Below are 23,958 nucleotides of genomic sequence, written 5' to 3'. Positions count from 1 at the left end.
TGGGCCTCTGCACGGAGCTAGTTCTCCAGCCCTTGTTAAAGATTTTTATTTTGAGGCCGGATCTTGCTAAGTTGCTAGGTTGCCCGGGCTGGGCTCAGACGAGTGATTCTCCGGCCTCTGCTTTTCAGGTGTCACCCTTCCTGGAAGGCACAGAGCCAGGGGGGAAGAGAGGGGTCATCCGGGGAGGGAGGGGAGACCATCTACTCCCACCTTCCCGGATCTGCAGTGCTACTGCAGTTTGTCTTCTGAGAGTCAGGCTGTTGGAAAATGCTACAGGCTGTGCAGTGTTTTGATTTTTTTTGAGGATGAGACATTTATTAATACAGTTCTTCTGTTAACAATTCATACCTTGGGCTGGGGATTTAGCTCAGTGGTTCCGGTGCTGGCCTCGCAAGCACAAGATCCCGAGTTCAAGCCCTGGTACCAAAACCAAAACCAAAACAAAACAAAAAAATGTGTAACAATTCACACCTTGATAATGTGGCAAAAACCTAGTGGAGGACCAAGCCTTGGTATTTGAAACTAGAAAGAAAAGGGTTTTCCTGCTTCTGTTAGGAATTCTTCTAGGCTACAAGTTTTAGAGAGCTGAACTAGACACTTAACACAAGATAAATATTTATTTCTGCCTCATGTAAAAGAAACCAAGCAGCAGTCCCAGCTCCCAAACGTCAGCAGTGACTCTGGCTCTTTCCACTCCCATCATCTTCTGCTCAGGGATTTCCATCTGCACAGTCACCTCAAAATTCCGACTCCTATTTGACTGTTACAGCTCCAGCCATCATGCTGCACCCCAGGCCGAAAAAGGAAGGGAAGCCCTGTCTGTTTTTTTTCTTTGAAGGCTTTCCTTTCCTTAACTAGCTCTAGCTGCAAGGGAGTCTGGGACATATGGTCATTTAGCTGTATACATGGATGTTCAGGGTAAAATCAGGTTTCTGTGGAAAGGAAGGCAGTGTCAGCTCACAGCTGCTCCCACAGTTCTACCACCTTCCTGAACACATGGGGTGGTGCTCTGCTGGGGTGGGCCTGGCCTGATTTGGCTGGGCCCAATCTGGTCATAGTTGGCAAGTTTGCCTCAAGCTGGCTAGGAGAAGAACAGCAGGTCTTTGCTACCTGCCCTGGTCCCAGGCAAGGGAAATAAGCGTGCTAGAGGACTGTGTGGTAGGGACAATGAAGGCAGAGGACAGAGACAACACCATGTGGGGAGCTGGGCATGGTGCCATAGGCCTGTGATCCCAGCACTCAGGGAGGCTGAGGCAGGAGGACTGCAAGTTCAAGCCTAGCCTGGGGAACTTAGTGACTTAGCAAGACCCTGTCTCAAAATAAAAAATAAAAAGGGTTGGGAATACAGCTCAGTGCAAAGGCCCTGGGTTTGATTCCCAGTACTGAAAATAAACAATACCATGTAGGGAGTGCTGAGGGCATCTGGCCTCAGGGCTGGGGCCGCAGCTGGGGTGCAGGGTCTCACACAGTGCAGGGACAGCCTGCCCCAGGTGACTACACTTCTTTTCAGGTCAGGATGCACCAGGTCAGAGGGTGCAGACCCAGGCATTGCCCTGTCCTTGCCTCGTGCCGCTTCCGAGCCTCAGCTCAGCGGTGGACAGCTTAGGAAGCCGGTGAGAGCTAAACCTCTGCAAACGGTGGAAGTGCAAATGATGAAATGGAGATTAGAGACGTGGAGACATGTGATGTGAGGGAACCAGCACAGCGCCTGTCCCCTTCCCACAGGCCTGTCCTGTCCAGGGTGCCTCACTGTGGGTCCCCAGGGCCCTGCCACGCTGGTGGCACAGGCATCCCACATGTTACATTCAGCTGCTGCTTGGACTGTGAGGAGCCAGCCGGCCGTGGGGCTCGGGCTCCATGGCCTCTGCTCGCCATCTCTGCGCACTGGCCGGGCAGCCACTAGCCCTGCTCCTGCCCGGAGTCGGGGCCCTTGTGCATCCACCTGGCTTCCCGGAGGGGGCTCTCTCACGGCGGCGCAGAGCCCTGCCGCGTGGCTCTTTGCTCACTGCTAGGCCCCGGGGCTCACAGCTGGTCCTCGTCCACCCAGATGGTCTTGCGCTGCTCCTCGCAGATCCTGTCTTTGAGGACACGCAGCAGCTCCTCGACACTGCTCCAGGCCTCGGCCTCCACTGTGGAGTACAGGCAGGGCAGTGCCTCCAGCTCCTTCTCCCGCAGGCGGCAGGCACGCAGGAACTCCTCCTCTGTCTCGGGCCGAGGCAGCAGCTTCCTGGCAGCAACACACGCGGCTGTGGGCAGGCACCGGGGCTGGACCCCACGGTGGGGGACAGAAGCAGCCCCAAGATTGCAGATGTTGTGCCCACCCGGAAGAGCCTTGGGAAGTGGTCCCGCTCCTGGCCACTGTGGTGCAGAGTCTTTCCTGGGCCACCAGGCACCTCACTGAGTGCTACCGTGTGCTGCTGGCTCTGTCTCCCCTGGTCCCACTGCCTCCTAAAACCCTGAACACTGTGCCTTTGTAGGGACAATACTGACACTTGAACCCAGAGCCTGTGCACTGAGCTACATCCCCAGCCCTTCTTTATTTTTTATTTTGAGACGGGGTCTTACTAATCTGCTAATTTGCCCGGGCTGGGCTTCAACTTGATATCCTCCAGCCTCAGCCTCCCGAGAGGTGGGGTTACAGGTGTGTACTAGGCTGGCTGTGCACCATTTCACACCATTTTGTGTTCTACCCGCAGTTCGAGGGGTCCTTGCCGGCACTTATGGGGAGTCTCGTCACCTGTGCTCACTGATGGATTCCCCAGTGCCTGGCACTACCAGGGGCTGCACAGGCGTTGTCCAGGAGAAAGCAGCCCTGACCTTGGAGTCCCAGCGCCCCGTGTGCGCAGTGGGTAATGCCACTTACTCTGCACTGCACAGGGAGGGGGGACCCACCGTGATGATGGTCAAGGGCCCGTCTGTCCCTGGGGCTCAGGCCCAGAGCCTCTGTGCCACCCCTATGCCCAGCCCCACAGCTGACCATGTATCAACGCCTATGGCTCAACCGTGGATGGGGCCCAGAGCCAGAATTTGTCCTTGTCCCTGCCAGGTGTGCCCTCCCCAGGGAGGAGCAGTGGGCTGCTCCTGCCTCCTTTCACCACTGCCAGACCCTGGCCTCCTTGGGGCTGCTTTCACCCGAGGGAAGGAAGGGTCTGCTCAGCTCATCCTCCCGCCCTCGCCTCAGGCCCTTCTGGCACCTGGGCCCATGCGATGTGTCCCTCACGCGGGAGCCACGTCAGCACCAGGGCTCATCTGCCCGAGACCGGGGTCCCCTCCTGGTGAGGACACCTGAGGGACGAGTGGGGTTGGCAGGCCTGGGCTTGGGCTTGGGCTGGAGGAGGCCGGGCCCCGTTCCCACCTGAAGCGCTTGATGTTCTTCTCACACACGCGCACGAAGAGCACGATGGGGTAGATCCCGCACTTGATCAGGTCGCGCACACAGCCCATCCCGGCCTCCAGCAGGCAGTGCTTGTTCTGAGGGGTGTGCGACAGAGAGGTCAGCAGTGTCCCCCGCCCGGCCTCCCCGTCTGTGCGGGAGCTGCGCCCAGCCTGTAGGCAAGGACAGGCTCCAGAGACAAGAGCCCCACGGGCCCCCGCCTGACCAGTACAGGACCAGGGCCTGCACACCCGACGCTTCCCATGGCCTGCAGCACACAGCTGCACCGAGGCTGGGCTGGGGAGGGACTGATGCCAGGGACGCCTGCCTACCTGCCGGCCTCGAGGGCACTCTGGGGCCAGGCGAGAGTGCTGAGAACACTGCCAGGGTGAGGCGGCAGCTTGGAGGTCCTGGGAGGCCCTTCAGGGGTCTCAACCATGAGCTCCTCATTTCTGAGGAAGGACAACCCACAGAAGGCATCACTTTAAAGAAAGCAAGGCGGGCGTGGTGGTGCTCGCCTGTCATCCCAGCACCCTGGGAGGCTGAGGCGGGAGGATCACACGCTCAGTCCCAGCCCGGGTGCCTTAGCGGGATCTTCTCTTAAAATTCAACAACAACAGAAAGTGCGGTGGGATGCAGGGTCTTCAGTGTGAAGACCCTTGGTTTGATGCCCAGTACTGAAAAAAAAAAAAGAGGCAGAAACACCAGACTTGGCATCTTGACCACACTCGCATCCTGAGCATGGAGCGTGTCCCAGTGTGCAGCTCTGTGACTCCCCTGGGCACACTGGAACAGCTGGATGGCGGGAGGGCCCTGGGCGCCTTCTACTCGCTGCCCCTCACTGGCCTGACTTGAGCGGCACCGACCCCTTGGCTCTCCTGCTGAAGCCAACTCAGCTCCAGCCCTCCCGCTCATTTTCTCTCCACTGGGCTGTCAGAATTTCTTAGAGCGCTCTGGCCCGGACAGAAAGAAAAAGTCAGCCGACTGCTCCAGGCCTGTGGGCAGCTGGGCCTCTGCCCTACTCCGTGTCAGAGTCCGTGTCACTGAGGGGCAGGGTGAGGCCACTGCAGCTGGATGGGAAGTGGGGGGCCCAGCGGGGCACCTGCCCCCGGGCCTCTGTTGCCTCAGGGTGTTGTCCGGCCCTCCACGGCTGCAGACTGAGAGCTTTTGGTCGAGGAGGAAGACGTGCGCGCGTCACACTGGGGGCTCTGAATGGCTCCCGGGCTCTCCTCTGCTCAGCCACCAGCCACCCCTGTGCTCTTTTTCCCATCCTGGGGTGGACACCAGCCCACCTCTCACCCTGACTCGCCTGCTCTTTCTGTCACAACCAGACACATACACGCCCCTGAACAGGAGATCCAGCACCCAGCACCAGGGCACCACCACCAACAGAAGGCAGCTCCGAGATACAAGTCCTGAGGACCGGGGTGAAGGAGGTGATAGAGGCAGGGGTGGCGGAAGCCTCGCCAAGGGGAGCTGGGAGCACCTCTTTATCTGCCTTCCCCCAGCCCAGGGGTCTTGGGTGGGTCGCCGGCCGTGTCGCAGGCCTGCCTAGCCCCTCACCTTGGCTGCCACAGCTTCGATGTTGGCAGGAACAATGCACTCAAAAGTGTTGGGGTTCTTCTCTCGGGAGTAGATGATGGTCTCTGTCTTCTGCTTTTTGAGGAACTCTTCTCTTGTGACAGTATCTGTAGAGAGAAGCCAGTCTCGAGGGTGGCACGGGTGGTCTGGGGGGTGGTCCCCTCCAGGCCCTGCCTGCCCCCCTCCTGGTGCCACAGACTGGATGTCTGGTCCAGTCACAGTTAGCTGTATCTCATCCCTTCCACTAGACTGCAGAGCTCCTTCAGGGCAAGGCCAAGGTCACAGTTCACGTTCCCTGTGGCAGACCAGAGAGGTGTTTAGGCAGTGTTCAGGGTCTGGAGGCTCAGTAGGGTCAACACAGTAGTAGTTCAGGCACTACAGGGCACACTCTTCACTAGCTGCCAACCACAACGAAGCTCAGCCATTGATCCATTCACCCATCATCTGCTCACGCATCCATGCATCTGTGCATCCGTCCATCCATCCATCCATCCATCCGCCCACCATCTATCCATCTACTCTCTCCATCCGTGCATCTGTGCATCCGTCCATCCATCCATCCATCCATCTGCCCACCATCTATCCATCTACTCTCTCCATCCGTGCATCTGTGCATCCGTCCATCCATCCATCCATCCATCCGCCCACCATCTATCCATCTACTCTCTCCATCCGTGCATCTGTGCATCCGTCCATCCATCCATCCATCCATCTGCCCACCATCTATCCATCTACTCTCTCCATCCGTGCATCTGTGCATCTGTCCATCCATCCATCCATCCATCCGCCCACCATCTATCCATCTACTCTCTCCATCCGTGCATCTGTGCATCCGTCCATCCATCCATCCATCCATCCGCCCACCATCTATCCATCTACTCTCTCCATCCGTGCATCTGTGCATCCGTCCATCCATCCATCCATCCATCCGCCCACCATCTATCCATCTACTCTCTCCATCCGTGCATCTGTCCACCCACTCACCTACCCACTTTTCGTCCATCCCCCTATCCATCATTCATCCATCCACCATCCACCCACTCACCCACTCACCTTCCCACCCAACACTGCTAAAGGTCAGGTATTAGGAATAAAAATACGATAAAAGCACAGCTCATCTATTCAAAGAAGCAATGATGTAGCTAGGGAGAAAAATGTGGGTCACAGACAACGAGGCAACAGTTTAGTGAGTGCAGTGGTGGCTACTGTGTGGGGGGCAGAGGGTGCAGGCGGGCTCCCTGGAGGAGGAGGTGCCCACTAGAGGCCTTGCTCCCTTGCTGGGTGACCCTGAGCATCCTGTTTCACCCTCTCTGGGCCTCAGCGGAGGAGGGTGCAGTATGCCCAAGTGTGGACACAGGTGGAGGGAGGTTCTCTGGGCTGGAGTGGTGATCATTTAGGGTGTGGCATTTCAGTCTAGCTGACAGTGGTCCACTTAGATGTAGTCAGGACAGTAGAGTCTGTGCTATATCCATTTCCTATGATTTAAAAAGATCTTGGACATGTAATGTTTAATTGGTCCCAGGTGGGCCTGGACATTGGTGCTTTAAAAAATTTTATTTATTTACTTTTTGTGCTACTGGGACTTGAACCCAAGGCTTTCACATTGAGCTACATCCCTGGCCCTTTAAAAATTAATAAACTAGGTTTTTTTTGAGTCAGGATCTCACTATGTAGTTCAGGCTGGCCTTGAACTCATGGCAATCATCCTGCCTCAGCCACCTGAGTGCTGGAATTACAGGCATGCACTCCCATACCCGGCTTATTTTTTATTTCGAGACAGGGTCTTGCTAAGCTACTAAATTGCCCAGGCTGGGCTTGAACTTTCGATCCCTGTGCCTCAGTTCCTGGAGTGCAGGGATTACAGGCATGGGCCACCATGCCTGCTTCCACTTGTACATTTAAATACAGGTGGGGACTCTGATGGCAGCCGGGATGGGAGCACAGTGCTGGCAGTGGGTGTCACCACCCTTGGCATGCCAGGGACACAGAGGCTCAGAGTGACGGGCAGGCTGGCTGCGCACACTGCACCTGCAGGGGACTGAGCTCCTGGACACCTCTGCCCTGTCACCCACCATGTCAGAAGGGGGTTCCCTGCTCCCTGGGCCGCTGCACATGCACGGGGGACAGTGTGGGGACAGAGGGAAGACTCCCTCTGTGTGCGCTCTGGCGGGAGCAAGGGGAGAGGATCGACGGGCAAGGTGGGAGAAGTCGCACTGTGGACGGCTCCCCCACCTGCCCTGCGCAGCCTGTGGTCACCTGACTTGCAGAGTGTGAGCTCCATGGCGCCACCCGAGTTCAGCAGCTTCTGCACCAGCGTCTTGGTCAGCACAGTGGGTGTGAAGAGCACCGGCCGGCGGCGCTCGCAGTGGAAGGCACGCACCAGGCTGTAGGGGGTCAGGCTGAGGTTCCTGCTGAGCTCACTCTCAGGGTCCAGCTCTGGGCGAAAGGGAGCTGCGGTCAGGCCTGGGCCCCTGGACCCCGGATGCCCTCAGGGCTGCTCTTTTTCTTTTGGTACTGAGGGGTGAACCCGGGGCCTTCAGGCTGTGCTACATGAGACAGGGTCTGAGTTGTCCAAGTTGGGCTTGGCCGTGCGATCCTCCTGCTTCAGCCCCTCAGAGTGCTGGGATGACAGACCTGAGACCTGAGACCGCATGGCCAGCCTCAGGGCAGGCTCTTGGAGGCCACTGCAGGCCTGGGAGCCTGAGGTTCTGTCCCTAGCACCCAGGGATATTCTGGGGGTCCTGTCTGCCTGTGTGGGAGGCACACAGGGGGTGGAGGACATAAATTAGCCCTGGTGAGTCTCTGAAGGAGAGGTTGCCAGGGCAGGGTGGTCCAGGCAGAGGGAAGGTGACCACAGGAGAGCAAAGTACAGCGTGAGATGATCAGGTGGCAGGACAGCAGGGCCGCCTGGGAAAGCCTGGTGGCTCTCAGGGCTTTGGGAAGCTTCTGGGCTTGTGGCAGGGTGAGCACATGGCCTTGGCTCCGCCTTTTCCAGGCCTCTGTGGCTCGCCTGGGCAGAGCACGGAGGAGCCCCCAGGCGGGATCTGTTAAAGCCAGCTGGCAGCCCCAGGGTCACTGGCCAGAGGTCAGCAGCCTGTCCCTTTTTTGCCCCCTGGCCTGGTGCTCACAACCAGTGGTGGGGCTTTGGTCTCCTTGCCCTTGAGTGGGCTTGGCTGAGAGGGCAGGCAGGGCTAGCTTGTCAGCAGCTGGGCTCACCCGAAGGAGAAGTGGCAAAAGGTGCTCGTGGGGAGAAAGACCAATACATAAACACTGCTCAGAGGGCAGCTCTGAGTAACGGGGCATCTGGACTCCAGGTGACTGCGACTCATGTCGGTCACCAAGCGGCAGACTTCACGCCTGTGGGGATGGACGCGCCTCTAAGTGGGGTGAGGGGTCACCACACACCTTCCTGCTTCTCGGCCGAGAGCCTGGTGGCATCCAGAGAGGCACGGGCCAGGCTGCCCAGAGGGCTCCCAGAGATGACTCGGACCCGCTCGCTGCTGTTCATGCGCTTGTACTTGTTCTCCGACCTGCTGACGAACTGTGAGGACAGAAGGCACAGTGGGTGGGAGGCTGCTCTCCCTGCTCTCGCTTCCGGCCACATGGAGCTGCTTCAGTTGGACAAACTTGGACCTTGTTCCGATCCCACCTCCGCCCTGGGGCTGGGGCAGTCCCCTCCCTGTATGAACAGGGGACACCAGAGTGTGGTGGCACAGGTCTGTTAGGCCAGCACTCTGGGAGGCTGAAGCAGGAGGATCACAAGTTTGAGGTTAGCCTGGACAATTTAGTGACTTAGCAAGACCTTGTCTCAAAATTAAAAATAAAGGGTTAGGGATGTAGTCCAGTGCAGAGGCCCTGGGTTCAACCCCCAGTGACACTCAGAGGTGGCTGGAGTCCTTCAGCTCCTGGACAGTGGCCATCAGTAGTGAGCAGATGGAGAGAGACCACTGTCCCTCACCCAGCTCCCTGTGTCACCCACCCACCTTCCCTTGGGCCTCTGGGTGAGCTCGGTGGCGACTGCACTGACTCACTCCCGCTGGTGAGACACTGTGGCTGGGCCCCCCGCACTGGGCCTGTGGGGAGCTGTCTCCCCAGCACCATGCTCCTCCACCCTCCACTCATCCGGGGAACACTGCTGCCTCCTGCAGCCTGTGAAGGCCTGGTGAGGGGCACAGACCCAGCTTCCTGCTTTGCCCTCCCAGCCACAGGGAGGCAGATTCTGGGGGCTGGCTGTGTGCCTTAGGACAAGGCCCTCAAGGCTTCAGCTCCTGTGTGACCTGTGCGCACAACGGTGTGCCACCTTAGACGGCTGCCTCTCAGAAGACCTCTGACCTTGCCAGGCTCCAGCCCACCTGCCTGCGTCCACCCGGGTCCTGGGGTCACACTGCTAACCCTTTCTGATCACCTCTGCCCCAGCATCAAGCTGAAGCCTCGGAGTTCCACAATCTCTCCACTGGGGTCTGCTTGGCGCAGCACCCACTTAGGAACATGCTCATGGGCTCTGTTTTCCCATCACCCCCTGTGCTTGTCCTCTGTCATATAAGGATGCTTCTTCTTCTTTTTTTTTTTTTGGTACTGGGGATCGAACTCTTGTCCTTGCACTTGCTGGACAGGTGGTGGAACCACTGAGCTAAATCCTCGGCCTCTAATTTTTTTTTTTTTCTTTTTGGTACCGGGGATTGAACTTGGGTCCTTGAGCTAGCAAGGCAGGTGGTGTAACCACAGATGCTTCTTTTATATGAAGTAACTTCTGAAGATATCACATGATATGCTAGTTAATGTTGCTTATATAAATCCAAGCAAAAAGGTTTTTGTTTTTTTCGTACCGGGGATCGAACTCGGGTTCTTGAGCTTGCACAGCAGGTGGTGAAACCACTGAGCTAAATTCCCAGCCAAAAAGGTTTTTTTTTAAGGTTAAGTACAAGGGAAAAATCTTTTTCTGGTCCCGAAGAGCTAAAATGTTTCCATAGACAGATGAAGATTTAAGAACCTGTTTGGTTTCCCTTTTCTCCCTGGCTGCCAGGATACTGAGATAAAGCTCTATCTGAGGAACTAACCTGGCCTAGATATTTGGAATGTTTGTTTTCTCTTCCTGACATGCCATTTCGGATTTTTCTGTTAATATTTTCACAACCAAGTTGTCTGAGCTCCTTTTGGACATATGTTTTCTCAAATCTTTTCTGAAAGTGTCGTTTGCTTCCAATAGGAGCACAGACCATTTCTTGAGCTGACACTGGGAAACGGGATGAAGAGACAGGAGGCACAAGAGAGCTGCGAGTGGGCTGTGCACAGAGAGCACTGCTATTTTGGCGCAGCCTTTTCTTACCTGGAGGAGCTGGCCGAAGAGGAAACTTGCTCTGGAGAGGCGTGGGCTGACCCGGGGGTCGCTTGTTGAAAGCGGCTCTTCAGGCTGCAGGGTGTTCTGGAATGAGTTTATCAGTAGGTCAGGAGCAGTGGGGCCCAGCTGGGGCCCGGCTGGATCCATGGGCACAAGAATGCTGCTAGAGAAGCAGAGGACACCCCCAGGTTCCCTCTGCTGAGTGCTGGGCAACCTGTTCCAGCAGGAGTGGGGGCAGCCAGGAGCCATGCTCCAGAGGTGGCTTTCCCTGTGGTGTTGCAGACTCACCCGGAGCCCCCGCAGGGTGTGGTGCACCGTGTCTGCCTCCTCCCGGTTACCCCGGTGCATCAGGCGCTGCAGCTTGACCAGCAGCAGCTGCTGGGCCCTGGGGAGCAAGAGGGAGGCATCCAGGCTGGGACAGAGCTACAGCCAGGGAGCGCTCAGCCTGAGGAACTGGGACAGCATGGGCTTTTGCCTCTGGGGGGCCCTGGCTCAGGATGGGGTCAGGGCAAAGGGCTCCTGTCCCCAGTTGGGGCTCCTATGCTGGAATCTGGCCAGATTCTCAGGGCTGGCCTTGGGGCTATCACCATTCGGAAGCACAGCTAAGGTCTTAGAGATGCTTTCCATCCTGGGAGGCAGGAAGGTTTCCTGAAAAAGGAGGAACTGGGACTTCATGGCCCAGGAGGCAGAGGTGTGTGCTCATAGCACCACCAGCCCCTGACTCCATGGTGCCCCGCCAGGCCCTGGCCTCACCGGCTGTAGCTGGGTATAGTGCCCATGTCCAGGTCATGGTCCGTGAAGGGGTCGACCCTTGCACACAGCCACTCGTGCCTGTCCTGGTACATGGTGTCACGGACGTGCACAATGTCGTCACACTTCAGGGACATGGAGCAGGCATCCAGCTGGCTGGAGATGTTCAGATTCAGGCGGATGTAGAAGGAGTCTCCCGATGTGATCAGGCCCTCTGCCATGTCCCTGAGCAGCTTCTGGTACCCTGGGCAGGCAACAGTCCGAACAGGGCATGTTGATGGGACACCAACCTTAGCTGAGGGGCCTTCTTGGTCCATTCCCCACAAAGCCGGGGGTTGGGGCAGGCATTCCTGCCTGATGATGTCATTCATGGGTTTCCCTTTTTGTCTCTGCTGCCAGGAAGCTCAGAGCTGAATGTGTCAAGTTGCAATGATCACCTGCATGAGCATTTCTGCCGCAACTGCCATACCTTCCTCACCATGGGGACACACATTTGCTTTTCATTCTCCGTTTTTCCATCAACACATAACTTATATAACAGTAAACTGCATAAATTCTTAAATTTTCTCAAATGCATGTGTGTGGGTAGTCTCCTCCCAGAACCTGCTCTGTCAACACTTCCCAGGGGTGACTTTCATCCTGACCACTATTCCCCAAGCTAAGCTGCAGCTCACTGCACAGACATGGAGCCAAACAGTACAGGCTCTCTCCCTTCTGGTGGCTACTATTCCACGTTACCCCTGTGAGATACATTTAAAAGGCTGCCACGTAGCAGTACTGTGGTCCTTTTCATTGCTGCATAGCACTCCACTTGTGTGCAGGTATCCATTCTCTTGTGTACATACTTGGACTTTGGGGGAAGTTTGGGGCTATTCTGAATAACTCTGCTGAGTTTTTCTTCTACATTACTTCTGGCAGACATACACACATATGCATTTCTCTTGGATACATACACAGAAGTAGAATTACCAGGTCATGGGTTTGGATTATCTATACATTTAGATTCGGTATATACTGCCAAATGGCTTTCTAAATTAGTAAGATCTAACGTGTGGTTTTAACCTTACTTAAATGTCACTTTCCTTTTGAGTAGATTTTGGCAAATACATTGGAAGGAAGGAAGGCCCGGACTATGACTATAATAAATACAGCAAGTTCTGAGTGAATGCTCATGACATAAGTCCCTAAATCAGCCCCACATGCAGAGGGCTGCATATGACAGCAGAAGCTAAAGCAGTTCTGCTCAGCCCCAAGTAGCTCCTCAAATGTGCACAACACAGAAATGTGCAGGGACATTTCCACCACTGAGTCAGTGTTCCTTGGGGCTGTGTGGGGAAACAGGCTTCCCCATGGGTCCTTCTGTGGCAGCCTGGCTGTGCCCTATTGCCAGACCCAAGCCACGTGCTCCCTGAGCTCCCTGCACCCTGGACAAGTTAACTTGCCCCAGAAGTCCGGACCGCAGGGCTCGCTGCTGCCCACTTCTGGGGTCGCTCGTCACACTGCTTCTGTGGCCCTGCTGGCCAGCGGTCAGGACCCCACCCAGAGTTTTGTGTGGGCCTAACACGCCAGGCTGTAGGAGTGGGGGCACCTGTCCTACGTGTAGGGCCGACCTGCCCGTGTTTGGGGAAGGCACCACTGTCAGCCTCACTGCAGGGCACTGCTGGGAACGGTGTGAGCCGCTGGAGAAGCTATTTATGTTCTGCTGAAACATTCATGAGTCCCGAGGTTAAAAATAAGACCCAGCTGCAGAAATAATCATGCAGGAAAAAGCAGAGGTGAGAATGAGGACTCAGACTTCGGGAAATGGAAACAAAGCTCCGTGTGCACGGGGTGGGAGTTGTGGCAGGGCAAGAGGAGCCAAGGCTAAAACCTTCCAGGGCCTGACGAGAAGGGAGGCTGAGGCCCAGCTGCTGCCTGCAAAAGGCCAGGAAGCCCAAGAGGATGCTCACTTCACCCCAGCAGGGAGAAAGGTGGGCTGGGCTGTGCCTGGTGAGCATCCTGAGGCATCCTGGACAGCTGGGTGTGGACATGGCCAGGTTGAGACAGACCAGCTGCTCCTGGTCACCTGCCTGCTCCCCTAGACCTGCTCCCTTGGGTCCCCTGATGGTGCGGGGACAGCTAGTTCTCTGCTGAACAGAATAGGAGGTGTGGGTGCTGGGTGGTGAGGTCCCTGCCCAGGTGCAGGCCATCCCCAGTGTGAAGTGGTCCTCCCAGGCTCACCTTCGTGGTTAGCCTTGTAGTGCAAGGTGACAGGGCCACTGCACCTCTGGATGGTCCAGCGGGCCTCTTCCTTCGTGCACGTGTCCAAGGGGACACTCTGCCTCTCCCCTCTGATGCAGCCTTCCAGCTGGACAGCAAAAGACCTGCGTGGGTTCTCACCATTGGCCCAGCTGCTCCACCCCAGAAACAGGAGCACCCTTTCCCCCACTGAAGGGGAGAGAAGGGCCTGGAGGTACTGATGCCTGGCCACCCTCCCTCCAATCCCTCCTCCTGGTGTAGTTCGAGGCCCAGGGTCCCCTCCACCAGCAGGGCACACAGAGCACATGGCACCCAGGCACCCAGCCCTCACCAGCAGCAGCTGGTGGCCCTCACGGAGTCCTGCCTTCTCGGCCAGCGAGCCCTGCTTGACCACGTGGACGAAGCTTCCTCGTGCGTTGCCCCCCAGCAGAGTGAGCTGAGTGAACAGGCCATCACCGTTGACTGTTGCGTGCTGCACTGATGGCCCCGGACCCCGCACCTGCCCCACAGAGGTGACCGAGGGCCGGAAGGGCCTAGATGGGAAACAAAGTGGTGGTCAGGCAGCAGAGGGGTTAGGGTTAGAATGCCTGGACACACTGCAGAGCTGGGAGGGGCTGCAGTGACACAGCTGCCCAAATTCCCCAGACACTGGGGCCTCCTGGCTCCAAGTGAGTCACTGTCTCAGCCCCTTGACTGAGCACATCGGGGGACAGCCACCCCCATGCTGCAGTAAATAGACCTGGAGCTGAGCTGCTCTCACAGCCCACAGTAGCCACAGAAGATGCCACCAGCACCTGAGCTGGCCACTGCTCCATCCCATCCTTGCTACACCCGGGATGCTGTGCAACCACTGCCCACTGGGCCTATCTGGCAGGAGTCTTGCTTCTTGGGCTCTGCCACACTGGTGGCCCTGGGCAAGCCCTGCCTCTGCAACCTCGGTTTCTTCCCCAGGACAATCAGAGGGTCTGATGGCAGCAAGGGGGACTCTAGGATTCCAGGACTCTGGGGAATGGGGTGATACAGAGGTCCCTCTCTGTGGGGGAGCAAGGAGGTGACAGGCTGAACCTCCTGTACCTTTCCAGAGAGAACTTCCGGAACATGAGGTTGACCTGCTCCAGGTCGTAGGCGTCCAGGCTCTCTGACTGGTGGGAGGAGGAGGAGGAGTGGATGGAGGGAGGGCCGAAGGAGTAGCGGTCGTGACTGTCATCTGCAGAGGAGCGGGGCCCATCAGGACCTGGAGAGGCCAGGGGCACCGAGGGCTGCCTGGGATACCCTTGCAAGGATGGCTGGGAATGCCCAAGGGCAGGAGGGCCAGGCACTGGGGGTGGCTTTGAGCCCCACAGGGCTGCGCCCCCATAGTGCCAGGGGCAGCTGGTGGAGCCCCTGCACCCCACCAATAAGAACATCCACCTCCCTGCAGGAGTCCTCTCTGATTAAGACCATGGACAGATTCTGGGTTTTAAGAATACCCTCTTGGTTTTGCCCAGGGAGCTCCCATTAGCAGTTGCTAGCTCTGCCTTTGAACTAGGACCCTTGGTTTTCATTCTGGGACCCCCTGAAGGCCTCACAACCACCCACTGCTGCAGAGACCATGGGCCTGGCATTCCTGTCCCTCCTCACCAGACATAGAGAGGGAAGACATCCCCTCCACACAGCGTTGGCCATCTGTGGAGGGATGTCTGAATCCTGCCCAGGCCTGATAACAAAGGCTCTCTGGAAAGGGAATTTTTCCCGACACTGCAGAATACTTTGGATGGCTGCCCAGGATCCTCTGCCCAGTTTCCCCTTACCAAAACTCTTTCAATTCTTCTCATTACGCAGCCTCGATTAGGTGCTAACCTCTCTTTAACACTTGATAGCTTCTGATGGTCCCCAATTAAGGAGGACCACTAATCTTTCCTCTGATCTGCTGGCAGCCCGGAGGGTGAGGGGCAGGGTGGGGCAGAGGTCCAAAATAGAGAGGCTGGCAGGGTGCACCCCAGGGCTCTGAGCCAGGCTTAATGCTGCCAGCTGCAGGGGTCTGGGGATGCTGCCACCCTCCCAAGGGGCAGAGCCATCTCGATGTTCCCTGTTGCCCTTGTCCTTCAGGTTCATCCAGATGCTCCCCAGGTTTGGGAATCTGCATCCAGCCGCCCCACGGGTTCCCAGCTGTGACACCACAGTGTTCATGCAGGCAAGAAATCGGGGATGGAAGTCTGTGTCCCAGGTACCCAGCAGGGGCCTGTGAGGTGTGCTGTGCTGAAGCAGACTTCCTGGCTGGGAGGGGAGGGTGGCCAGGGCTACACATGCACCCTCAGGCCTGGAGAACACGGGTCCTTGCTCTGGCTTTGGGGTGGCCCACCTGGTGCCAAGGGAATATCGCCATCCCCAGTATCTCCCCAGTGCCAGTGCTGCCACGGGGTCACTGCGGCACTGTCCCACAGCCTGGGTCCCCGGTGTCTGCTCCTCCCTCTCCAATTCCAAGGGATGGGACACACTGAGGCCTGCTGCCGCCTCGGCTCTGACCCCGTGTTCCCTACTCGTCTCAGGCAGGCTGGCAGCTCGACGTGCTCCCTGCTTACGGGAGCTTCTGCATCCAGCCGCCCTCTCTAGCTGCGCTTTCTGGCCTCTGAGACCCCATTTCTCCATGTCCAGAGAGTCAGCAGCACTGCTGGAAGCAGCCGTGGAGATCGGATGACACTGGGCCACGCGTGCAGGCTTAGTGCCTGGAAGTGCTGGGCTCCAATGCACGAGAACTGCTCCTTTTAAAGCTCAGATCCTCTTCTGGTCTTGCTCAGCAGCCGCACAGGCCTCGGGGACCTGGGGGACTCACGTGACCTTGCACTCCAGCCCTGCCTGGAATGTACCCCGCACCTGCCCCATGGGCCCACCACGCACGTGCATGCTGTTTCCTCAGTGGCCGTGCTGTCACCAAGGCACCTGTCACCCCTCTCAGATCCAAAGGAACCTACCGTCCAGCTCTAAGGCGTCGAACCCGCAGCTGTCATTGTCTTCTTCAACTGCACTGCAGGACACAAGCCAGGAGAGGGCACTTGTGAGTGTGTGTGTGCAGGGGGAAGGGGCGGGAAGCTTCTGGAATGTTCCAGCTTTCCAAGAAGCCTTGGTCTGGAGCAGCAATGTGGGGCAGAGTGGGTGTTGAGGGACAGGCAGGCACAGGAGGAGGAGGCAGGACCAGCAGTGGGCGTGAGGGGGTGAGGGGTGGCCCGCCCAGGCTCGTAGTCCAGCAGGTGAGGAGAGACCCTAGGTGCTCCTTGTTTCCCCGAGTTCTGGATCCCCATTTGTGCTCAGATGAGCCTAAGGGAGCAGGAGGGAGTGACCTCCCACTGCCCATAGGAGGCTCTCGAATAGACCTCAAGGTCTTCGAGAATCTACCACACCTCCCCATGCCGGCTGGAGTGGGGTGGGCCCTGGAAAACTGTGGGGTGGCTCGATGGGATCTCCAGGACAAGGCCACGAACCCAGTCCCTCCACTAGCCCTCGCTCTTGGCCCTTCCGGAAACCATCACCACTGTCTGACTTGGAAAACAGCAGCCTGACTGGATGGACCATTGCTAGATGCAGCCCTGCCGAGCGGATGGTTTTAAGGGGCAAGGAGGGTGGGGGCATCTGTGGGTCTCTGGTTCTGGTAGAAAAAGCCAAGCTCTGGTGCCACAGGACCCAAGAATGGACTTCTGGGCAGCACAGGGCCAAGGGACACTTGATAGCTGGTGGATGACCCGGAAAAAGCTGCTCGCCTGCTCTGATCCTCGGCTGCCTCATCTGCACAATGGGTCCCTGTGCCTCCCCCGCCTTCAGGGTCGCCACAAGGGCGGCTGGGCTGTGAGTGTGCTGGGCGGGAGGCAGGATGGGCGGGTGGGTGGCTGTTCACCTGCGGGGTGGCGCGTCTTCTTTGCAGCGCCTGACGATGGAGTCGTTGCCCGGGGGCTCGGCAGTGATTGACATGATGCTGCTCCGGCTCCGGTGGGGCTGCTGCACACAGGCACACATGGACGCGATTCAGGGCCCGGGCATGTACGCACTAAGGCTCCGAGGGCATAAATATTAGAGATGTGGAACTAAATTTAACTCGGATTCATTCCTGCCCACAACGCAGCCATCGTGGGCACTGCAAGCCAGTCCTAGGCAGCGGCGACCTTCAGAGGAGGCTTGCGCTCTGCCTGGGGCAACCACTGAGCATGGAGCACATCTGCTCCCCTATCTGCTCACGGGGAGGACATGGGGGTGGCTAGTGACCTGCACTGGCTGGGCCCTGTGTTCCTGCTGTGCCTGCTCTGGAAGCGATGACGTATGGGGTGGGTGGCTGCTGGAGGAGGGTGACCTGGGGAGCCAGGCCTGCAGCACCTTGGAGTTCGGTCCCCAGAACTGTCACTGACAGGACTTGGTCATTATAGAACCTCTGCCTCCCCCAGGGCCTGACTGGGGACGCTGAGCTGACATGCTTCCTGGAGCTTCCCTGGGGTTAGAATTTCTAAACCTGTACTTTCCACTGCCCGGCTGGGGTTGCTGGGGGTGGTGACACCAGGTTTGGGGCTTGGATGTTGCCTGGGTCTGCCCAGGTGGCTGGAGCCGAGGACTGGGGGGCACTGGGTCAGCGGAGGGGCATGAGCCTTGGCTCTGCTGCCACGGCACCTGCAGCTGTTGGTAGCCCCCTGCCCAGCCCACGACTCTCCCTGGCTATTGGAGCTGCCCAGGCTGAGAAGTTGTGGCAGAATTCTGGGCTGCCTGTGCAATTCGCTACAGGCCCTCTGAGGCCCATCTCCTCCTCCCACCAAGTGTTAAATTGGGAAAGGAGTTGGCAAGAAGGTGTAAATACATCGTGAGGCCTCTGAGATATCTTTAAACAAACACCAGGAAGGCCCGGGGTGTAGAGGGAGGGGGGCCTAGCTTGTGGGCTTGGGCTTGTTGAGGGGAGGGAGGTGGCCAGGCCTGGAGGTCACGGCTGGGGCCCAGGCTCGGCTGGCATGGGGGAGCAGGCAGCACAGAGCCTGCAGCTTACCATCTTGGAGAAGGAGCTGGTGATGGGCAAAGAGCGGGCAGAGCTGGGGCTGGCATCTGTGGTGTCGTCTCCGAAGCCCTTGACTGTCCCCATGGGGGCAGGGAAAGGGGAAGGAGCAGGGAGGGTTGGACGCGGAAACAAGGGAGGAGAGAAAAGGGAGGAAAATGAAAATCAGAGTCACTGGTCAGCGCCCCAAGCCTCCTGCTGACACAGGTGGCAACAAGGCCCCTTCCTCTTGGGGGCGGCCTGGCCTGCACTGGTGTCTGAGGAGGAAGAGACCCCTCAAGCATCTCTGGTTATCTCCCTGCCTGCTGTGGCTGCGAGGGGGAACTGGGCTTATTCTATGACATATCCCTGCCCCAGCCAGGGCTGGGCCCAGAACAGCCCCAGTTAAGGCTGTTTATCACTTATCTCTGAGAATTTTTTCAGTGGTCCCCATGCAGGGTCCCTGGTTGGCACTTTTGGCAGAATGATGCCCACGTGGAGCATGAAGTCCAGCAGAGGGGGGCCAATCTGTCACCTCCTGAGCAAAGCCTCCTTCCATGTCCACCAACCCTGTGCTCTACCAGGCACTGCCCAGGCTGTGTGCCCGGTCCCAGGCCTTGTCTGACAGCTCTGCTTTTCACCCTCCAGGCCCAGGGAGATCTGCCTAAAGCCCAGGTCTGGACTCCTCACTCTCTTTATACCCAAAGCCACCTGAAGGCCTTACCAGGCTTCAGTCCCAGAGCTCTGTGCTTTGGGATGGCAGGTCAGCTTTCCAAACCCCAAGCTTCGGGTACATCAGGGGTCCTCCCCAGGACTCTCTACTGATGCCTACTCTCCCCTTCCAGGCCAGTTTAACTGTCCCAGCCCTTCTCTGCCCCTCCTGCAGGTGGCCCTGATACTGTTCCCTCCTCACTGTGGCTCAGGGACATCTTCTAGAACCTTGTAGCACCTAGGCAGTAGGAGCTCGATTCCCTTTGCAAATCCCCCGTGGCTGAGCATCACTCTGACTTGCGGTAAGGACAAAGGAGAATTCTGAGGAAGTGTGTCATGGAGAACTGGGGTTGTGGATGGAGCAGCAGCCTCAGACACCAGGGATGATGGCACAGACCTCGGCTCTTGGGCCAGGAGCAGGCTTGGTGGAAAGAGAGGGACCGAAGAGGGGCGCCTCGGAGATTAGGGCCCATTGGATGACAATGATCACTGGTGCCTGATGGACCCCCTGCCCCCCGAGCCCCCCAGGCCAAGCCCGGATGCCCCACTGGGCTGATGGCTGCATTGGGAGGAAGAGATGGGCCGAGAAAGGCAGTGACAGATGAGGATGGACGAGAGGGATCCGTGCATCTTGCTGACCTTGAAAATCAGATGCTCGCTTGAGGCTGATGGGGGATTTGGCTCTCTGCAGCTGAAAGAGAGAGAGGAGGAAAAACAGGACAGAGGACACAAATCAAACAAGGCCCAGACACATGTCACCGGAGCTAAGAGAAACCAAGCACAGCAGGGTGAGACTATTCTGCTTTATGTCCTCGGGCCACCCGGGTCGTATGCTGGAGGCTTTTCTGAGGGTGGGACTGGGTGTGAGGTCTTCCTGGACCTAGCTTGGGGAGCTGCTGGTAAGGCAACCTCCCTTCCAGGGAGACTCAGCCACCCAGATCACAGATGGGCAGGGGCACTGGGGAATGGGACTGAGCCACACTGCTGCAAGACACAGGAGACTTCCGGAGAGGAGCGTCGCCATCCTGGGCCCCTGGTGTACCGAGCCCTGTGAGGCCCCAGGGTGGGAGAGGCAGAGAATCAGGCCTGAAGAACTGTCCCGTTCGTTAATTTATTCATTCATTTATTTATTCCATTCTTCCCTCCACTCATTCATCACTCATTGAGGGTTAGCCATGTGCTACATGGACTACACTGGACGCTGAGCGAGAGGACAGGATCACTGCTGTGACAGCAGCTTCCAAATGGGGCCTGGCGCGTGACAAGCACTCTAAACTTATTTGGGGAATAAGCAAATGAATTTGGGAATAATGCTCATTCCACCCCTCGCTTTGTACTGGTGTGGGCTTCACACTGAGCTACTCCCCAGACCTTTTTGTCTGTTTGTTTGGAGACAGGGTCTTGCTAAGTTGTGCCAGTTGGACTTTCAAACTAGCAGTTGTGATCCTCCTGCCTCAACCTCCCAAAGCACTGGGATTATAGGTGTGTGCTCTCACGCCTGGGTTCTCTTTTAAAATTTTCCATTATACTTTTAGGAGAAAGGGAATCACTAAGAACAGAAAACAGGTTCAAACCACAAGTTGGCATGGTTTCTGTTTCTCAGGCTAAAACAAGTCAAGTCACATCTAGGTGTCTCAGACCTGGGCAGCACTGTGCATGGTCTAGGGGGTCTCCCACCCTCAAGGCTGCCAGGGAGGCCCTGCCATCGTGCCCTGAGCCCACACCTGGATGCCCTTCAGGTTCATCCTGCGCCGAGGTGGGTGGTAGGGTGGAAAGTACTTGCTGTCTTCTGGTGACTCCTCAGAGGTGGATGAGTCATCAGCTTCCTGACCATTGGTCCTGGGGCTGGCATCCCCAAAGCTCTGTGGGATGATGGTGGCTGGCAGGTTCCGGGGAAGACTCTGGGGACAGAGAGACACCAGTGCTGGAGACAAGAGTGAGCAGCCGACAGTCAACTGGACAGCTGGCTGATGGCACATCATTCCCTCAGGCACCTGAGCTTGACACTTGTCTTCCTTCCTTTCTTTAGATGCCAGGGCCTACCACTCTAGCTCAGTGATCTCTCCTTCCCTCACCTTCCTGTCCCTACCTCTCTCCTACCAGGGTCTGGGCCCTGCCCTTGCCTTCCTATGTAGTAGCAAAGCAGCTGCCCCAGGCCATCTTGAGCCATTTCACTTGCATGCCTTGACTAAGGTCCCAATGTCCATCCCTATCTGAGCAACAAGTATAGAAAATATTGTGGAAGCTGGGTGTGGTGGTGCACAACTATAACCTCAGCACCTCTGGGAGGCTGAGGATCACAAGTCTGAGCCCAGCTCAAGCCACGTGGCAACTCTGCCATGTCTCAAATATGAAATAAAAAAGGGCGGGGATATAGCTCAGAGTGAAGTTCCAGGGTTCAATACCTGATGCTGGAAAAAACGCACTACAATAATAAAAAACAGTGCTTGGTATATCCTGAGTGTTTTCTAGCCATTACCTCATTTAATCCTAAGTTCATATTGTTAATAGTCACTGTATACAAAATAAGAGGCTGAGTCACAGGGCACTACGCAACCTTGGCGTGCCCTCCGAAGTGCTCTCCTGTACTTCTCTACACTAAATCCCTCAAAGGTGCCAGAAGAGCTGCAAAGACACTCAACACACTTGGTGCACCGTTCCTGCTCCCTCCTCCCACTCTGCTGTCCCCAGTCAGCAGAGCTGCGCGCCTGCCTTCCTTTGGGGCCTCTGCTCATGCTCCTCAGGAACTGGGGTGCTGGTCCCACCTTTCTTCACCCAATCAGGTGCCTTTGGCTGCATGCGTATATTCAGCAGATACTCACAGGCATGTCCCCTATGCCTGGCACTGGGCCGGGCGTTGGGAACAGGAGGACCTGTAGGGAGCGTCCATGTAATCATAAACTGTGCTAATCACTTGAAGGAGAGGGTGAGAGCATGTCACAGTGACTGTGGTTTCTACTGTGGGGCTGAGTGACTGTCACCTGGCGACACTTCAGCAAGACCAGCTGAGCAGATCTGGCCAGGTGAAGTCGGAGCAGGAGCATACTGGGTAGGGGCCACAGGCCTCCAGGGAGTACAGGCCTCCCTGGGCCCTGGCACTCCTTGAATTTGGAGTTGACAGTACTGTGTTGAAAAGCCATGTTCCTGTATTTGCCTTCTCTGTAGGACTCTGCAGTCTCTGAGGGGGGTGGGTGGCTCTGATCAGACTCCCCAGGGCTCAGCCACTCAGCTGCCTGGGTCGGAGTTCCTCCTTTGTAAATGAGAACGGAAAGCACAGTTTCCCTGCAGGATTGTTCTGTGGGTTAAATGGTGCCAGCACAGTCCCAGCCAGGAGGGTACCCTGGAGATCTCCGAGGACAGTGATCATGATGTCATCTGGATCAAGGGCAAAATTCATTCATTTCTGGGTGCCTGGGGTCATAGGCAAAGGCACTCTGCAACTCATACTGTCCCTTAGGAGTGTCACTCATGGGCACCAGCAACCTTAACCTACTGGTATCTTAAACCTGATGACCGTGCTCATTGGCAGGCGGCCTGAGGAAGGGCCAATGGCCAGCTGTGGTCAACTGGGAGGGGTCAAAGGTCCTGATGGGGAGGTCACTTGGTCCCCAGCTAGGATGTACCCAACCCAGAATTGTACCTGCACCTTTTAACTCCAAGACGAGTGGCTTCTACTCAGCACTATAGAGACATGGAGTCAGAGGACATGGATGATTCTGAGCACAGGAAGGAAAGATACTTCCAGCCCCAATGTGCGAAGAATACCTGCACAGGAGGTAGAGGCCCTGGCCAGTCATGGGCTGGTGGTGGGAGGGCACCGGGCTGCAGCCCACCTGGTCAAGTGTCCCGCTGTCCTTGGAGAGGCGCCGGAGCTTGCTCTCTAGGTTGACGATGCAGGCCTCCCGCCGCACCATCTCAATCCTCATCTCATCGTTTTTCTCCTCCAGCTCACGAATCTGCTTCCGGTACTTGTCTTTCTCGATCAGGCACTGTGAATACTGGGTCTGAGCTTCGTCTCGGGAGTGGAAGGCCTATGGGGGTGTTGGATAAAGGCATGTTATGGGTGGCATATGGTGTGAATCCCAAAAGGCTCACTGTGTAGAAGGCTTCATTGCCGGCTGATGGGGGTTCAGGAAGTCACTGGATCATGAGGGCTCTAACATCATCAGTGGGTTAATTCACCGTGAGGACCATAATTCCATGGCATTATTGGGAGTGGTGGAAACAGGAGGTGGGGCCTAGCTGAAGAGAGTGGATCACAGAGGCATAGTCTTGGGGACTCCATCTGGTACCTGACCTCTTCTTCTCTAGCACTTCCCCTTTCTCTGTACTTCCTAGTTGCCACGTGCCCTTCCACCATGATGTTTCTGCTTAGCCAAAGGCCTAACGCAATGGAGAGGCCCTGAGACCATGGACTGAAACCTCTGAAACCATGAGCCAAAGCAAGCCTTTCCTCCCCTACACTGACTTTCTTAGGTATTTGGTTATAGGGACACAAGTCTAACAGAGGCCGCTTTGGTGCCTCAACCTGACGATACCAAAGTGGTCCTAGGGACACACATCCACTCCAAGCCAGGTACCAGCCACAGTGTGGGGCTGCTGCTCACTTCTTGACCCTGACTCTGGGTGTTTCACCCATTCCCTTCTTCCTTAGTGCCATCCCTGGACTAGGCATCCTGCCTTGGTTCCCTGCCTGGCACTGTGTGAAGAGCATCCATGCATATCATTTGGAGTCTACACTCTGCCCCTAGAGGGGGTACAACTGTGGCTATTTCCACTTTACAGATGAGGACACTGAGGCCTCACGGAGCAGCCTGCTTGGATCTGAACCCCAAATGGCTGTGGATTCTGAAAGACGCATAGGATAGGATTCATCTTTGGACTAGAATTAGGAAAGATGGATTCCTGAGCAACCCTGTGCAGTCAGTGCCATCACACTGGTCAAAACTTGCTGAGGGAGCCCCGTGGCCTGGGGCAGAGGCCCCA

At 56.9% G+C, this 23,958-nt stretch overlaps 1 protein-coding gene across 9 annotated transcripts in view; it reads right to left on the bottom strand.

Moving 5' to 3' along the window:
• Positions 1–602: 602 nt before the first annotated feature.
• The window catches only part of Card11 (caspase recruitment domain family member 11), a 111,849-nt gene continuing 88,493 nt past the window's right edge, over positions 603–23,958 (bottom strand). For 7 of the 9 annotated variants that reach the window (XM_013070611.3, XM_021254690.2, XM_021254688.2 and 4 more), the window contains 17 exons: positions 22,806–23,003; positions 20,697–20,873; positions 19,612–19,663; positions 18,277–18,359; positions 17,149–17,249; positions 16,232–16,284; positions 14,355–14,487; positions 13,612–13,813; positions 13,263–13,389; positions 11,046–11,286; positions 10,581–10,677; positions 10,281–10,376; positions 8,360–8,495; positions 7,211–7,390; positions 4,937–5,061; positions 3,356–3,471; positions 603–2,223 (listed from right to left, as the gene is read on the bottom strand). In XM_013070611.3, coding sequence (XP_012926065.1) covers positions 1,806–2,223; positions 3,356–3,471; positions 4,937–5,061; positions 7,211–7,390; positions 8,360–8,495; positions 10,281–10,376; positions 10,581–10,677; positions 11,046–11,286; positions 13,263–13,389; positions 13,612–13,813; positions 14,355–14,487; positions 16,232–16,284; positions 17,149–17,249; positions 18,277–18,359; positions 19,612–19,663; positions 20,697–20,873; positions 22,806–23,003 — 2,535 coding nt within the window. In that variant the 3' untranslated portion in view covers positions 603–1,805. Of the gene's footprint in view, positions 2,228–3,355; positions 3,472–3,650; positions 4,051–4,936; positions 5,062–7,210; positions 7,391–8,359; positions 8,496–10,280; positions 10,377–10,580; positions 10,678–11,045; positions 11,287–13,262; positions 13,390–13,611; positions 13,814–14,354; positions 14,488–16,231; positions 16,285–17,148; positions 17,250–18,276; positions 18,360–19,611; positions 19,664–20,696; positions 20,874–22,805; positions 23,004–23,958 lie in introns of those variants that run through there. The other 2 variants (XM_087196493.1, XM_087196494.1) reach the window with 2 other exon arrangements.

Source organism: Heterocephalus glaber, unplaced genomic scaffold (assembly GCF_053883595.1).
Source record: "Heterocephalus glaber isolate CG9 unplaced genomic scaffold, H.glaber_assembly_v1.0 deba00001610, whole genome shotgun sequence".
NCBI classification, from domain to species: Eukaryota; Metazoa; Chordata; class Mammalia; order Rodentia; family Bathyergidae; genus Heterocephalus; species Heterocephalus glaber.
The sequence above is the reverse complement of the archived record's forward strand: the minus strand, read 5'-3'. Positions and strand labels throughout refer to the sequence as shown.